Below are 16,886 nucleotides of genomic sequence, written 5' to 3'. Positions count from 1 at the left end.
GATAGTGGCTAGGGGTGGGCAATGGGCGGGGCAGCCCGATGGGCCAATTCGACTCAGCCTGCCATCGGCTGGGTTTGGGCCAGGATTTTAGGCTCGGGCACATTAGGAACTGGGCCAAAACCCAACCCAGTCCATTAGTGGGTAAGGGCTAGCACGTGGGCTACCGGGCCGGCCTGATGGGCCTGAGGCTCGTTTAGCTGAGGCTCATTGTACCATTGTGGGGATCGCCCCTGTGATAAGCGGGCCATCTGTGAGGGTGCTGAGATGAAGACGTTGGATAAAACTCCTCTGGCACACAGGTGTGTCAGTAGCTTTAAGAGGTGGGTTACACAAAGCACGGTGGTTGTGGGGCCCAACCCGGGGTTTTCCTTGCTTTGGTGAGGGTTCCAAAAACTCAGGCTCATTATGAGCTTGAATTTGGTGAATTTGGCTTGGCACAAGAATGAGCCATGCTTGAATCCTCAGCTCGACTAGCTCGCCTCATTTTGACCCTACTTAGGTTCCCATTTTTTCTCAAGGGGCAGGCCTTTCGTGTGAAAGACTTGCCCATTGACAAGCAATATCAGCTGATTCAACCCCTAACCAATTCGCATATGCATTACAAAAATTGGCTGAGTTTTTAATGAATCATCACTATCGGCCTGAACCAAACACTGATACAGCTTGACTCAGTAAATTATTTTAACTTTCTATAAGTATCTCATTTTGGGGGCTCCGCTTGTGTGGTAGGAGCATTAGTGCACATGATCTTGTATTGGAATGTTGCAAGTTTGAATCCCAATGGTATGGTTGTATAGATTGTAGGGGTCTGCCTAACCCCCAGCTTTCTCTGTCAAAATTTTTTCATTTCAGACCTTTATAAGAAATGGCGATTAGAAATATGGTAATTTATAGTGATACTTTTTAAAGTGGCCTAACCAGCTAACCCCCAAAATATCTTCATATTGAAAAATCAACCATTTTAAGATATCATGATGTTTACATTAAATTAAAATTTTATGCTTTTATATTATTATATATTCTACATTTTTAATACCGTGTAATTTCCCTTTTTCAGATTTTTTTTTTCTATTTCTGATTTTTATTATATACGATTCTATTTGAATCAGACCAGCCCACATTTCAATGTGATCATCCATTCGCATTCACTAGCAGATTTTGATATAGTATGGCAAAAAAAAACTACCAAATGATTTTGAATGGATCAGATCGATTTGTTAAGCGAGTCACCACTCACCATCACTAGTCAAACAAAGAGAACATCGGGTCTAGGTCAGATACCCGAACAGACAAACCAGTTTCAGGCCCAAGACCAGGTTCTCAGCCACACAGAGGCATATGCAGCAGGTCAGGTATCAGTGTGACCTAATCCATACCATTTCCTTTTTCTTTTCCCTTTTTTTGTCCTTCAAGGATCCAGGTCCAATGCCTATCATGCTGCTATTGGACTGATTAGACCTCTGTACTTTACCCTACTCGACCCTTTTTTTGGTTCGACAGAGAAAGCTGTGGTTACCCTACCAGTTATACAATCATACCATTGGGATTCAAACTTGCAACGTCCCAACACAAGGTGACATGCAGTAACTGTTCCTGCCAGACAAGCGGAGCCTCCCTTGGTGACCCGACTAGACCCTATGAACACTGAATTCATGGTTCTATACCCAGATCCAAACATGGATCCGCATCAGGCATTCACTGCCTTCACAAAGAACTCAATTTTGGATGGGGTCCAAAACTAATCCAATCCAGTCATACCCTAAAGCCCAGATACCAACCAGAGGCATTGTGGTCATTTAGGAAACAGAATTTTCACCATGCTTTCCATTAAAGGCGTTGAATGTGCTGCATTGTAGAAAGAAGGCAAAAAAAGAGGGTCATTTTCAGCCTCATCTCCACTCCAACCAAAAGATTTTTCCATTGCATATGGCTATAGACAGATCTGAGGTGAGGATAAGAAAAAGAGAAAGAAGAGCACAAATGGAACAAAAGGCACACACAAAAAATCTCATTTTTCCACAGAAATTCCCACCCTAGGCCCCACCTTTCCATCCACTTACCAACAACATGAACCCTTCCTTTTGTCCTCAACTGCTTTGCCGTCCACCCATACCTTTCTCAAGAAAAAAGAAAATGTTGGTTAGGTGTTTAAAAAAAATACAAAAAAGTGTTTTTTCACGTTTATATCATGTAATAACATAACCAATGATATTTTCAAAAGGCTTGAACTAGGATACTTTTAACTACCAAACTCAAGTGCCAAACAACTTTGCTCTTAGCTAGGCACTGCCCGAACCAAGTTGGTTCGAGTGGACCAATTGAAGGTCCACAAAACGACAGTTGAGTTGCAAAGGGAACCAACCCACCTCGAATTATTGTGCAGCCGATCAACTCTTGGGCCAAGTGATCCATTGCAGGTAGTCGCATGCCTTTGACTTTGCCAAGTGAAGAAGAACAAATTAATAAGATATAATGTGAAAAGGAACATTAATGGGAGCATTTCCCTCGTGAAGACGGTATTTTGAGCAACTTTTTCTAAACGTATGCTAACAACACGATGAAAAAGAGAGGCCACTGAAACAGTGAGCTGGAACAGAAGAATATGTTGAAAGTCTTGGTGGATAAAGTTTTCAAAAAGAGCAATAAGGGGAGAGCAGTAAATGGATGGGACAGTGAAAACGCAGCAACTCATCGCACATAAAGAGTGGTTGATGGGAGCAACACAATTACAGCACTCTCCCTCGTCTCCTATCTCTAGAAACTGGAAACAATGCGACTCTCTCTCTTATAGATGGTGAAGAATTTTCTCTCTCTAGACAGTAATACATGACAGCAGCACACACGCGCTCTCTTTCTCTCTCTTTTGTTGATCTTCATGAGTGGTAATGTTGTTCTTCTTTCGTCTCTCTCTCTCTCTCTCTCTCTCTCTCTCAATGGTGCAGAATTCATAATCACAGCAGCACACGCGCACATTCTCTTTCTCTCTCTAGAGAGTAACACGTAAGAGCAGCATACACGCACATCCTCTCTCTCTCTGCGCACAACATGGGTTGCGCCACCTCCAAGCTAGAGAGCGAGGACACCGTCCGCCGCTGCAGGGAGCGGCGCCGCCTCATGAAGCAGGCGGTGAAATCCCGCCACCAATTCGCTGCCGCACATTCTGAGTACCTCCACCACCTCCGCCTCACCGGCTCGGCTCTCTCCCACTTCTCCGTCGGCGAGTCCCTCGCCGTTGCCGACGGTACCCCTCCAATCTTCCTCAGCCGCTCCCTCTCTTCCTCTGCTGCTCATCCTCCTCCGGCCTTCCACCTTGCCGCGAAATCCCACTCCTTCCACCACGCCACCACCTCTGCCACCGACTCCACCCCCGCCAAACCCCACCTTCCCGCCAAAACCATGCCGGCCGGAATGTTCGCCGGAAGACCGGACCAGGAGTCCTCCACCCCGTCGCCTACCCACTCCATATCCGGATCCTCCCATTCCTCCAATTTCACGGCCGCCGGAAAACCCCAAGTCTCTGGTAAGACGAATTCCTTCTACTCCAACACGTCCCCTTCACAATCTTCGTCTTCGATGTGGAATTGGGAGAACTTCTACCCGCCATCGCCGCCTGGATCGGACTTCTATCGGCAACGCGAAGAGGCGAAATCCCGTGAGCGCGACGAGAATGCCGCCGGCGAGCTGGAGGAAGTGCAATGCAGCGATTGGGGAGAGGGGTACTGCTGCACCAGCAGCGAAAGCAGCTCCGACGACGATGGTGGGAGCTGCGGAGAGCCAGAGAACGCGGAGTCTCGTTCTGAAAGTTGGGTTGGCCAGTTCATCCGGAGATCGGATAATGATGAGGTGGTTGGCTCCTCGGCGAATCGGAACGAGGGTGTGGGAGAATTGAAGATGGTGGGGAGGCACAAAGATCTGGCGGAGATTGCCACAGCGCTCGAAGAGTGCTTCGTGAAGGCGGCGGAGGCAGGCAAGGAAGTGGCGGAGCTCTTCGAGACGGACAGGGAGCAGCTCGATCGGAGTTTCCGGCAATTGAAGAGTAAGGATTTTGTGGGCTTTCATTATTCTTCCAGAATTTCTGATCCTGCATTGAATTCGGAAGAAAAGATCGTGCTTTTCTCTTTCCGTCCTTTCTCTTCTTTGTTCTCCAGCTTCAATTTGCTAGACTCCTGCGAGAACTAGATATAGAATTTGTGGGATTTAGTTGTTCTTCCAGAATTCGAGATCCCATTTTAAATTTCCATCAAAAGAATCTGTCAAAGAGATGATGATGCACAATATCATATAATAGGATAAGATCACTGATGATCTGATCATGGGTGATCTCATAGTGGTCATTTGGAAAGTCTGTTACCTTGTTGGACATTAACCATTTTGTAACTCATTTTTATTTTTCTATCCCTATAATCAAGTGATGTCAATATTCAGTATATGTAATTGCCATACGATCCAATGAAAGACAAGTTTTCTTGTGTTATTCCTTTCTATATGGTATCAAAGAAGGGTACAATCAATCAACCTATTCATAACCATCATTATCGCTAATCTATCACTTATCAGATAACTCCTGATCGATCATGGCAAATTGTTAACAATTCTAAGGATCCCAATAGCGACGGAAATTCATCCTCTCCTACGTCACTATATCATCTCCATCATTCCGATAACCCCTAACATTGTTATCATTTCAACATTACTCACAGGCTATGTCACATGGGTGCGGGTGCAGTGCAATTTCAAAAATTTTAAACACAGGGACTGCTATATATATAAGACTCGATCAAAGTTATGCCCATTAGGGGACAGGTGATGAGTTGTGAAGCTTGATTCAAGGTTTTTTTCCTTACAGGAGGGGGGGGGTCCTTAAATTCTGTAGCCTAGAATTTTTTTTTTCAAAAAATGGACCAAAATGACCTTGGGTGCGTTGACCACACCCAGGGTCAGGTTGACCGAGTCCGAGCCGCACCCGTGTCCGCACCCGTGTCCGTGCGTGTCGACACGGGTGCAACGACCTTGGAGCCGAGTCCGTATGACATAGCTCACAGGCGACAACTATTTTACTTAAAAACATGCAATGAGAATGATGCTAAATGCAAAGAATAAGCTTGCTTTCGTGGATGGCTCGTTGCCACAACCAGAAGCCACCTCAAGTGACTATCAGCTATGACACCGATGCAATGATATGGCGCTTTCTTGGATCATCAACGCTGTCTCGAAGGATATTGCAAACAACATCATTTACGTAGATCTTGCAAGTTAGGCATGGAAGGACTTAACAGAATGGTTTTCTCGAGGTAACTCCACTCGCATTTACCAACTTAAAAAATTGATATGTGATCTGCATCAAGATCAATCTGCCTTGGTCACATATTTCAATACCTTAAAACCATATTGGGAGGAATTGGGTATGTATTCCACAATTCCAACTTGTACGGGTGGTGCATTCAAAGAATATAATGAATGTCAACAGAGGGAAAAGGTATTTGAATTCCTCATGGGCCTTAATAAATCTCTCTCTGGGATTCGAAGCAATATCTTGGCCATGGAACCATTGTCGAATGTAAGCCGAGTTTACTCTTTGGTGAGTCAAGAGGAGACTCAGCGCCTCTTGATGCCATCCATGAATGACATTTCCAACTCGATTGCGTTAATCACAGAGGGTAATGGACAACGTCAGTCGCTTCAATGATAATCAAGGCATGGGCAAGGGTCGAGGATGGCATCGATGCAACCATTGTGATATGCTTGGCCACGTTAAAGCTCGATGTTACAACTTATTAGGCTATCCGAGCGGCCATCCTAAGAGTCAAATTGCCACAAAAAAAGTTGGCAGTAGAGCAAACAATGTTAGTGATATGGGAGACGTAAGTAATGCAACCAATATGACCACAAACCAACAACAGTCAACACAAATCAGTGGAACGTCAACCATGTTGCAACTAAGCGAGGATCAACTTAAGCAAATAGCCCAATGACTTAATTCGGATTCTAAATTGGCTTCTGCTAATCTTGCAGGTAATACCTCATATTCTCGTTATTCTTCCTTGGATCATAGATACAGGGCCATCAGACCATATGACCCTTAACTTAAGTTTTTTGTTTGACGTTCAATCGGTTTCCAAAGAAAAACCCGTTAAGTTGTCCAATGGTCATACTATGTGGGCATCTCATTTTTTAAAAACCCAATTATCGCCTGATTTGATCCTTGCCTTCCATTACAATTTGTTATCAGTAGGAAAGCTAACCGAATCTCTCGATTGTGTTGCTTTGTTCTTTCCCACATTTTTGTGTTTTTCAGGACCGTTTAACGAAGATGCTGATTGGAGTGGGTAAGCTTCGTGATGAGACTCTACCATTTTGATCCCCTTTTTCATCTCAGTCGTACACTTTATGCAACCCAATCACCAGACACCCAAGTTTGGCACATGAGACTCGGCCATCCATCCTATGTTCGAACTATTTTTTTACCTAAAGAACTTGGTGAATTATCTAATTGTTTTAATCGTTTGTTTGACGTGTGTCATCGAGCTAAGCAGACTCGACTTCCTTTTCAAATAAGTTTCAATACGAGTGCTGGACCTTTTTCTCTTGTGCATTATGACATATGAGGACCCTACAAAACTCAATCACACATTTTTTTCTCACTATTGTGGATGATCATTTACGTTGTACTTGGGTTTTTCTTATGAGATATAAGTCAAAAACTTATTTTTTGACAAAATTCTGCACCATTATCAAAACCCAATATAAAAGCCAAGTGCAAAGCATTAGAACTGACAATCGTGTTGAATTTTTATCACATAATGTGCAGAATTTTTTTCATCAAAATGGGATTGATCATCAACGGTATTGCGTGAGAACACCTCAACAAAACAGTCAGGTAGAATGCAAGCATCATCACCTTCTCGAGGTTGCACGTGCTATGCGCTTCCAAGCTAATCTACCCATCGATTTTTGGGGAGAGTGCTGTAAAAATCTCTACAAAAGGGATTTTGTGTATAAACACAATGCTAGAAGTACGAAGTGCACAAAGGCACAAGGGAGAACTCTCACAAGTGCACAAAGGCACGGATACAAATGCACAAGAGCATAAAAAATATCAACTTCAATATATTGGGTCCCTAGAGGGGCTTTACAAAAGCTTAAAAGAACTCAAGGGGGGAACCCCCTATATATACAAAATGAGAGGCCATGGAGGGGCTCCCAATATGATCGTTGGGACCCCTCCAACGGTTATAATTATAACCGTTGGAGGGCCCAACGATCATGTTGGGTGGGCCCCTCCATGTGCTAAAAAGCAAAAGAATAAAAAAAGAAAAAACTAAAAAGAAAATAGAAAATGAAAAATTACATACATTCTCAAAAAAGAATGTGTAAAAATAGGTGAAATGACGAGTATACCCTTATCGGGTAGGAATACATATTTATATATATATATATATATATATATATAATTAGATAGATACATATACATATATATACGAGATATATATGTATATGTCTCTCTCTCTCTCTATATATATATATATATAAGATATAATTTAACAAGTGCATCCTCACTGCCATGCATTTGATCAATCTCATCTCTACTCCCATTTTGCGAAACAAAACTCCACATGAAGGTCCTTTCAAAAGCAAACCCAAATATGACCATTTGCGAGTATTTGGATGTTTATGCTATGTCGCATATCTAGGCCCAATACAAGACAAGTTTTCTTCAAGATCTCGAAAGTGCTTTTTTATCGGATATCCACACATTCAACCTGGATATCGTGTTTATGATTTGAAAACTCATGAAATATTTTCCAGCCTTGATGTTTTATTTTATAAAAATGAATTTCCTTTCATCACAAAACCTCGGCATGAAATTTCTAATATGACACCCGTAATACCAAATCCGATTGAGGATACATTCATCAAGAATGCTTTAGATCCAGATCCGGATTCGTCGGTCATAGAAGACATTGACAACCCACAACCTCTAGATTCATACCATGAACCAAACATTACCCTTCCAGAACCAGATCCGGATCCAAATTCAGACAATCAACTAGTATCCATTACTCGCCGATCCACGAGAACCCATACCCTTCATTCATACCTTCTTGATTACATATGCTCTTCGGCCATGGTACCCAAGCAAGCTTCACCCTTTGTCATCGTCATTTTATGTAACTTTCTGTGGAGTTTTTCGATTCCGTAAATTGTGTTAGATTTCTGAGCCTGTCAGAAACGTTTCAGCAAATTTTCATTAGAATCCAATGTCGTTTACTTGCCTGTCCTTTTAATTTACGAGAATCTGTCTAGAACATACGATTCTCTAAATTACATAGGACAAAAGTGTAAGTTTTGCACTTTTTAAGTGTTGTGTGTGAATTTTTGAATGGGTGTCGTGTCTTGGAATAGAGGACACTCTGTTTTAGTTCAGAAACCAACAAGATCACGTTGAGATTTGTGTCTAGATTCTTTTTGTTTTTTATTTTATATTTAATGTTCTCATTTCTTTGTTTTTCACTAACATAGTTGTGTGTAGTTCGTCGTTTTGGTTATGTTGTGCAGGTGGCTGCCGTGAGTGAGAAGCAAGGTTAGGTGGTTGGCATTGAGGTGGACGCACCAAGATTCCTTACATCCGCATATAAGGATCGTTGTTCACGAGTAGAGGCGTTTTCCTTTACGCTTTTCTTTTTCTTTTCTTTAGTTAAGTAGGGCCTTAGGCCACTTTTAATTAGGTTGTATTAATTTCCTTTCTGCTCGAACATCTTTTAATAAGTTTTCGTACTTGTGTGCTACATTTTATTTTTTTTATTTTTATTTTAAGGCAATAAAGGTGCAAAATTGTCTAGAATACTTAGATTTTGTTCCCGTTCTCTGAGTTCGACCCGGATTTCATCATTAGTGTGAACCAATTTTTATTATTTGGTGTTCGGTTTGCACAAATGTTTTATGAAAAATATCCTTTTAAAAATATCATTTATAAAGCTTACACCAAATTTTTTGAACCGTTGCTGAGGAATGGCGTTCGACAAACTAAGTATTCACTTTATTGCCTATTGTTTGTTCACATGTTGTTAGGATTGCTAGTTTGATTTTCTGTATTTTTATTAGGATTGCTTAGTTTATTTTTCTGCTGATATGTAAGATTGTTTAATTTGCTTTTGCAAGTTATTTAAGATTGTTAGGACTGCGTTGTTTGACATCCTTAGAGCTATCTTACTTTTCTTGCTCAGCCCACCTAATAGGGTACCCATTTTATATGTGACCGTGCATCTAGGTTGAATTCTGTAAGATAACTGTTTGGGTGCAAATGTGTGCTTGTATGTTTATTTATTTGCTTTCACTTGCTTGCGTGGTGTGATTTACGCGCTTGTACGTTATGATAGATAGGCAAATCACCCCTTAGGACGGTTGCTACACCGGTCTCTACACAAGGTGTATGCAAGGGCGACGCTCGCAAGTCCTCGAGCTTATCGAACCTTTAGAGGACTCAGAGTCCATCCTTAGGCGAACCCGCAGATCTGGTCACATTGCTAAAGATCAGTAGATTACCCGTCCTCTTAAGGAGTATTTCATCCCTACAGAATATACTCTCACCTTCTGCATCGCGAGACTTGATGTAGGAACGAACCAGTATGTGATTAAGGCCAGCGTTATCCAGATGCTACCTTCATTTTACGGTCTTAGCAACGAGGACTCCTATCGTCATCTCAACGAATTCTTGGAGATCTGCTCCACTGTGCGGATCAATAACTTTGGAGATGACGCACTTAGGTTGATCCTCTTTTCGTTCTCCCTTAAGGACAAAGCCAAGCACTGGCTAAAGTCCTTAGATACGGTAAGGATTGCCACATGGGATCAATTACAAAAAGAATTTTTGAAAAAGTACATTCCCATTAGTAAGTATCGAAAGGCCATTACCAGTTTCAGTCAAATCGAGGGAGAACGATTCCATGAGACCTGGGATAGGCTCAAAAACCTACTCAGGAAGTGTTCTCACCACTAGGTGCTCAAATGGCAGCTGATGCATTATTTTTACGATGGCCTGACTGATTGGATGCAAATGAGTTTATAAGGTTAAGCATAAATCTAATGAATCAATCGAGCACTATAAGGTCCGTTTAGTAGCCAAAGGCTATACCCAAGTATAAGGATTTGATTATCATGAGATGTTTGCACCAATGGCCAAATTCACCACCATGTGTTGTTGACTTCATTTTCCTGCCATTTACAATTTGATGATTTATCAATTGGATGTAAACAATGCATTCTTATATGGGACCTTCACAAAAAAGTTTACATAGATTTGCCATCGGAATACCAATGTCAGGGGGAGGCTCATTATGTCTACAAATTAAATAAATCAATTTATAGATTAAAATAATCATCCAGAAATTGGTTTAACAAGCTCGTATCTGCACTCAAAGAAGCTAGATTTATACAATCATCGTCAGATTATACTCTTTTCACCAAGAGGGCTGGATAAAAAATTGTAGTTATCTTAATCTATGTCAATAACATTATTGCGGCAGGAATGATGACTATATCATAGTTTGGATCAAGCATTTTTTTAAACTCACGGTTTCACCTTAAAGATTTGGGCCGATTAAAATATTTTTGGGGAATTGAGGTGGCTAGAACACCATCAGGAATTTTTCTGAGTCAAAAGAAATACATGTTGGATATATTATCCGATGCAGGACTTATGGGTGCAAGACCGGTGGAGTTTCTAATGGATCTGAAACTTAAATTGAATACACAAGATGGGGAACTTATCCAAGATCCAACCCACTCCAAGAGATTTGTAGGATGTCTCATATACTTGACAGTGACTCGACCAGATATCGTGTACTCAGTTCATATTCTATGCCAATTCATGCATGAGCCCAGAGTGCCATATTATAATGCAGCTATTCGGGTTTTGACATACCTAAAATCCTCTCCTTGTCATGGAATTCTACTACCTGTCAAAAGCGAGCTCAAGTTATCATCTTACTGTGATGCAGATTGGGCTAGTTGTCCAGTGACTCAAAGATTTATAACATGATACTTTGCCATGTTGGGTACTCTCATGGAAAAGCAAGAAACAAGCCATCGTGTCGAAGCATAATACTGGTTCATGACAGTTGTAACGTGTGAATTAATTTGGCTAAAGGTGCTTCTAGCAAATTTTGGAATTAGTCATGAAGGCCCAATGATATTGTATTGTGATAACCAATCTGCCATTCACATTGCAACAAAACCAGTATTTCACGAGCAGACTAAGCATATCGAGCTCAATTGTCATCTTGTTCATGAAAAAGTACCATCAGGGACCATATGCACTAAATATGTTTCAACAAAATTTAACTTGCAGATGTGTTCATGAAGTCCCTTCCATGAGATCAATTTCAATTTCTTATACACAAGCTAGGAGTCACGGACCTACACTCTCAGCTTGAGGGGGGAGCCTTCAAGAGATAAGGATGATGCATAATAGCATATAAACCGATAAGATCACGCATTATTTTATTTTGCACAATCTCATAGCGGTCATTTGGAAAGTCTGTTACTTACCTTGTTGTACATTAACCATTTATAACCATTTTGTAACTCCTTTTTGTTTTTCTATCCTTATAGTCAAGGGATGTCAATTTTCAGAGTCTGGATATGTAATCGCCATTATATCCAATGAAAGACGTCAAGTTTTCTTTGGTTATTCCTTTCTATAGAATCCTTCTTTCATTCCAAAATTGGTTGATTTGTGGGTTTTGGTTATTCTTCCTGAATTCCTGGTCTCAGTTTAAGTTTTCGAGTTAAAAAATCCTACTCTTTTTCCAAAACTTGTTGATTTCCCTGCTTCAACTCTCGATGTAGTTTATCCAAAAAAATTCTCCTGTCTTGTGGTCTCCAGTGTAATAAAATTTCAGATTCTTTTATATTCCTTTCTTTGACATCTTGCACATTCCGTGTTTTCCATCCGTTTTTTATTCTCCGAAATGATTCCGGCGAGAATTGAAGTGCTTCTGGTCCGTTAGAATGATAACTTTTTTATTTCTGGTGTCAATTTGCCTGATCTCTGAGGTAATTCATGTGGGGGTTGCCTTTTCTAGCTTTGCCACACGTGGCTTTTATTTTTGGAATTTTCGTACACCTTTTTCCGTTTTGTCAGTATGGAATTTCCCGGCTTCCTTTTTGCTGTATTCTGGTCTCACAGCCATTGAACCTTGGCTTCAGTTTGATTTGCGGAATCCACAACCATTACGTTTTCCTGATGCAGACTTTGCCGGAATCTTTGCTCTTTCCGACTGTAAATTCCCCGGATTCTGGCATCCAACTCATATTTGGTTGATGGAGCTCTAAATCATCGCAGAGCAAGAGTTCTTTTAACAGTTAAAAATAGTGACAAAGGTAATTTTTTTTCAGTTCTGTCAGCCTGTAAAAGTAGAGCACACTCGAATATGTAAATTTGGAAATGTATCAATATATCTTTTTCTTCAATTTCTCCCTTCAGACTTCCTTCACTATGGTTTTAGTTACAGAACAAAATCTGTCTGTGTGAGAAAGGCGACGTGCTTTGTTTTTTCCTTAGTGTTAAAAGTTCCCTTGAAAGTCAGGCTGCTCGTCAGGATTGTGGTTGCTTACCGGGTTTAAGTGGGTCAGTGCGAGTTCAATTATTCATTTATCCTTCTATTGGATTTGCTCTGTTTTCTCACAGAGACGGTTTACCATTCAAACAATGTCTTCACCAATCTTTCGTCTAGTTGGTCATCAAAGCCACCCCTGGCAATCAGGTACAGCATGAAGACAGGTGCACTCATAGAATCAGGTGGCCGGAAAAGCCATTGCTCTACGTTGGAGCAACTTCTTGCATGGGAGAAAAAGCTCTATGAAGAAGTCAAGGTAAGCATTTATCAATTGTTTAGAAGTTCAACAGAATTTCCTTATTTTTTTAATGACAAGGAACCTGCCTAGGAACAAGGCCTTAATGGGCCCTTGGCCCTCCTCTCAGATAATAAACCTCGGTGGTATTGATCTCAGGGGTAACTAATCATCCAGGGCAAGATGGGGTTCCACCATCTTCCCAAGAACCACCCTAACTACCTAGGCAACCTGGGGCAGGCCCTGAATTTGTTAATCCGTGTTTTGAATTACTCAATAGCAGCAATGCTATGTGGATCCAAATTCTGCATTGGATTCTATGCCAGAACCCATCCGGAGTCTGGACTCTTGTTTGTAGCAATATTAGGTGCAATAATGTGACTGGCAATGCTTCCTCTGCTGCTGCTTTTTGCAATGCAACTTGGTACTATATGACATTGTTTTCTATATTTCCTGTTTAGTGAAAAACAAGCTCTCTGGCACATCATTTTGTTGTGCTACCAATAAGGGTGTACCCAATTTCATTTCATGACATTTTTGAACTATCGCGGGATGAGTGGCCCATTTGGAGATTTCACATGATAATTAAGGAGCATTTTGCTCTTATCTTTTTAGTTAAGACATGGCCTTGGTTGGTCTGATCTTCCGTGTCTTTCAGGCACTTATTATCATGAAAATTCTGTCCTCTATTGTGTGTAATGCTTGATTGCTTTTATTGCCATTCAGGTCTTTCATCAATTCTTCTTTCAGGTATTATAACAACAAAAACAACAACAATAATAATATTAATAATAATAATTATTATTATTATTATTACTGCTACTATTCTTTTTCTTTTTAAAGAGCACAATCAGGGATTGTTTTACCCGTAAATTGTGTATTTGTCATGATGATTGGTTTCATCCATAATGCAGAAGTTCCTCAAAATACTTCATTAGTGGTTGGAAGCATTGAACTCGCTAGTCCCTTGCTAAGAGAAGTGGGAGACAAAACCGTGTAGGGAAAAAATGTCAGCCAAGTATTATTGCCATATTTTCTGGCAAGCAAACCTAATGCTTCCCTTCATTTATGGTCCAAGACAAAATACACAACAGCATGTTTTAGAGAATTCCACATACTATGTCCTATTTTTGTATCTAGAGCCATTTTTCCCTAATGAAAGTGTTTTTTTTTTCATAATTGATATTTGATGTACTTAGATTTGTTTCCTTTCTTCTTCGTGAAAGCGTTGTGCATCAAACTATTTGTTGAATTCATTAAGACTGTAAAAGGGCCTACTTGAATCATCTCGTCTGAGAACGCTTGCAAGATGACAGCCATGTGCTCATACAAATACATGTATATTCTTTGGAAGGGATGTTCACATTCTGATGTGAGAGTGCAGGCAAGGGAGGCAGCAAAAATAGAACATGAGAAGAAGCTGAACTTATTGCAGAGCCAAGAGTACAGAGGAGAAAAGGAGGTCAAGCTGCACAAGACCAAGGCATCTATAAAGAAGTTTCAGTCTCTGATAATGGTGGCTTCCCAGGCTGTGAATACCACCTCCTCTGCAATTACGGCGGTCAGAGATAGTGAGCTTGGTCCTCAACTGCTTGAGCTTTGTCATGGGTACCAACAATCTTGTTCCCTTTTTTGCCTTTCTCTCCCTTGCTATTTCACTTCAATGATATGAATTCTTTTTCCTTTTTTTTCCTGCAATTGAAAGAACATTGGCACATCGACTCCATTCAGGATTAGTGATTCTTCTTAACCATGTCTATATTTTCTGATTTAGAATACGAAAATTGGATATGTGTGGCTTACTGCAATGGAGAGCCAGAGAGCCTATTTATTCTCTTACAATGAACATGCTTGTGGTCATTTTCATTTTTAACTGTCTTTGGACCGTGGGCCCATACTTGAGGTCAACAAGGACATAACCAGGCCTTTATGTTAGCACTATTGGAAGCGATGGCTGAAACACCTGAGAACATGGTTTTTGTGCAAACTGCAGCATTTGTTTCCAAACAAAAGGGAGTTTCGTGGCCTGTCTTTTTAAACACGGTCCTCTGCATGCTCCGTCAATCCCATATACATAATACGCTCAACCATCTGGTGGCACTTCCATTATCTTGACGGATGACAAAATGCCAACATACTACATAAGCGTGGATGTTAATTGTCCTTTTTTCATTACTGTCTTTGGCCAGGCACAACAAATCCTATCATTTCCACACACAATTCTCAGCTGGGTTATAGTCTCTAGCAGATTTGACATTGCTAACTGCCTCATTGTACAAGTCCATCTGTTGTATTTGGCTACACGGTGCCTAAGCATAATATTCCTACTGTTTTGATCCCTTATAATATCACAGACTTATATGTTCTGTTTGTATATAGCCTAAAATCATTTTTATTGTTGCTTTTATCTTGATGCACTAATGATGTAGCATTACCATGCTCTCAGCAGAAATGAGGCACCAGTTCCTTTTCCTTTTCAGATAGTGAGTTTTAGTGCAGAAAAAGTAATCTTATACCTGGATCACAGAAATGATGCCATTTTTTTGTGGGTGCATATGCATGCGGTTGCGCATGCACACACACACACACACACAAACACAGAGAGAAGTTCTCTTGTTTGGTGGGGCCAAGAACTACACATTCTTGTCTCTTATTTCAAAAATATCTATTGCTGGATAATGTTAAAACAATACGCGCTAAGATATTTCATCTGTTGCTGCATACAGGTTGATGAAAATGTGGAAATCCATGAATCATTTCCATGACATCCAAGGTGATGTCGTTCAGCAGGTTCGTGGTCTCATAAACCGTTCTACTGCTGGAGAATCAATTACTGATCTTCATCGGCAGTCAACCCACCACCTCCAACTTGCTGTCTCTGGCTGGCATTCTTCCTTCTCACGGCTAACAAAGCACCATCGTGACTACATTCACTCATTGCATTCTTGGCTCAGACTCACCCTTCAGTGCATCGATGACTTGCCGGAGAATGTCCCTGCCACCACAGTGCCTGCAGCCTCTGAATCTGCCTCCCACATCTACTCCCTCTGTGATGAGTGGAGACATGCTGTGGACCGTCTCCCAGACACTGTTGCCTCCGAGGCTATCAAGGGCTTCATCACCGTTGTTCAAGCCATCACACTGCAGCAATCAGAGGAGCTCAGGTGCCGAAAACGGTCTGAAACATCAACAAGAGAGCTTGAGAAGAATACAGCTGCACTGAGAGCGCTTGAGAATAAGTTCCATGGTTTAGTGAGCTCATACTCAATGGCAGGAATTAATATACCAGGCAGCGGGTCAGATCCCACAACCATTGATGCAAGGGACCCCCTAGCAGAGAAGAGGTTGGTGGTGCAATCATGCCAGAGGCGGGCAGAGGATGAGCTTTTGAAGCATGTGAAGGCGGTGCAGGTGACGCAGGCAATGACTCTTAACAACATCCAAATGGGGTTGCCGGGCGTCTTCCAGGGAATGACAGCATTTTCTGGTGTTTGCTCTGAGGCGTTTGAAGCAGTGTACAGCCATGCTAGAATTCTGTTTTAGGCAAATTTTTGCGCCAATCATGTTATAGTGTGCTTCAGGTTAAACCCCCACTGTTTTGGTGGCTTGGGAGTTGGGAGAAGAATTAGAAGGTCCTTGTTTTTTCAATTTTCTAATGAGAATAATAATATTAATTATTTATTATTATTGATGTGAAATTGAACAGGGATTGAATGATTGTTGTTTTATGGAGTAAAATATATCAGGTGTCTTGAGAATAAATTGTCTTAGACCGTCGTTCCTTCAACATATATAGTTTCATCATGTGTGGGGATTGTTTATTAGGTGTTCAAATCATCTCAATAAATGTTAATTTCTTCTGTTATCAGTCTTAACCTTAAAATTTGTTTTTGATTTATTACTCGAAGAAACCACATCGGGTACCGAAAACTCGGTAAAACTGGCTCAACCTGCCATATGTTGGGGACCAATGGGTTTCTAAACTCGGTTTGGTTGAGGTTATCGAATCAAAGGGAATCAAAGGTGCATGTGCT

The 16,886-nt window shown here is 41.0% G+C and overlaps 1 protein-coding gene across 1 annotated transcript; it reads left to right on the top strand.

Annotated features, from left to right (window-relative positions):
• Positions 1-263: 263 nt before the first annotated feature.
• LOC149817531 (nitrate regulatory gene2 protein-like) lies at positions 264-16,645 on the top strand. Its single transcript, XM_089984859.1, has 5 exons — positions 264-2,794; positions 2,943-4,036; positions 12,689-12,873; positions 14,237-14,460; positions 15,579-16,645. Exons 2-5 carry the CDS (start codon positions 3,046-3,048, stop codon positions 16,393-16,395), a joined length of 2,217 nt encoding a protein of 738 aa, XP_089840985.1. The 5' UTR covers positions 264-2,794; positions 2,943-3,045; the 3' UTR covers positions 16,396-16,645.
• Positions 16,646-16,886: the final 241 nt, after the last annotated feature.

The sequence above is a fragment of the Nuphar pumila genome, chromosome 13, assembly GCF_984573655.1.
Source record: "Nuphar pumila chromosome 13, dmNupPumi1.hap1.1, whole genome shotgun sequence".
NCBI lineage: Eukaryota > Viridiplantae > Streptophyta > Magnoliopsida > Nymphaeales > Nymphaeaceae > Nuphar > Nuphar pumila.
This window is presented reverse-complemented; position numbering and strand designations above follow the sequence as displayed.

Coding starts and splice junctions, on each gene's coding strand:
- LOC149817531 (XM_089984859.1), top strand. CDS start 3,046: ATGGGTTGCGCCACCTCCAAGCTAGAGAGCGAGGACACCGTCCGCCGC. Junction 4,037..12,688: donor GAGTTTCCGGCAATTGAAGA/GTAAGGATTTTG, acceptor GTTTTCTCACAG/AGACGGTTTACCATTCAAAC. Junction 12,874..14,236: donor AGCTCTATGAAGAAGTCAAG/GTAAGCATTTAT, acceptor GTGAGAGTGCAG/GCAAGGGAGGCAGCAAAAAT.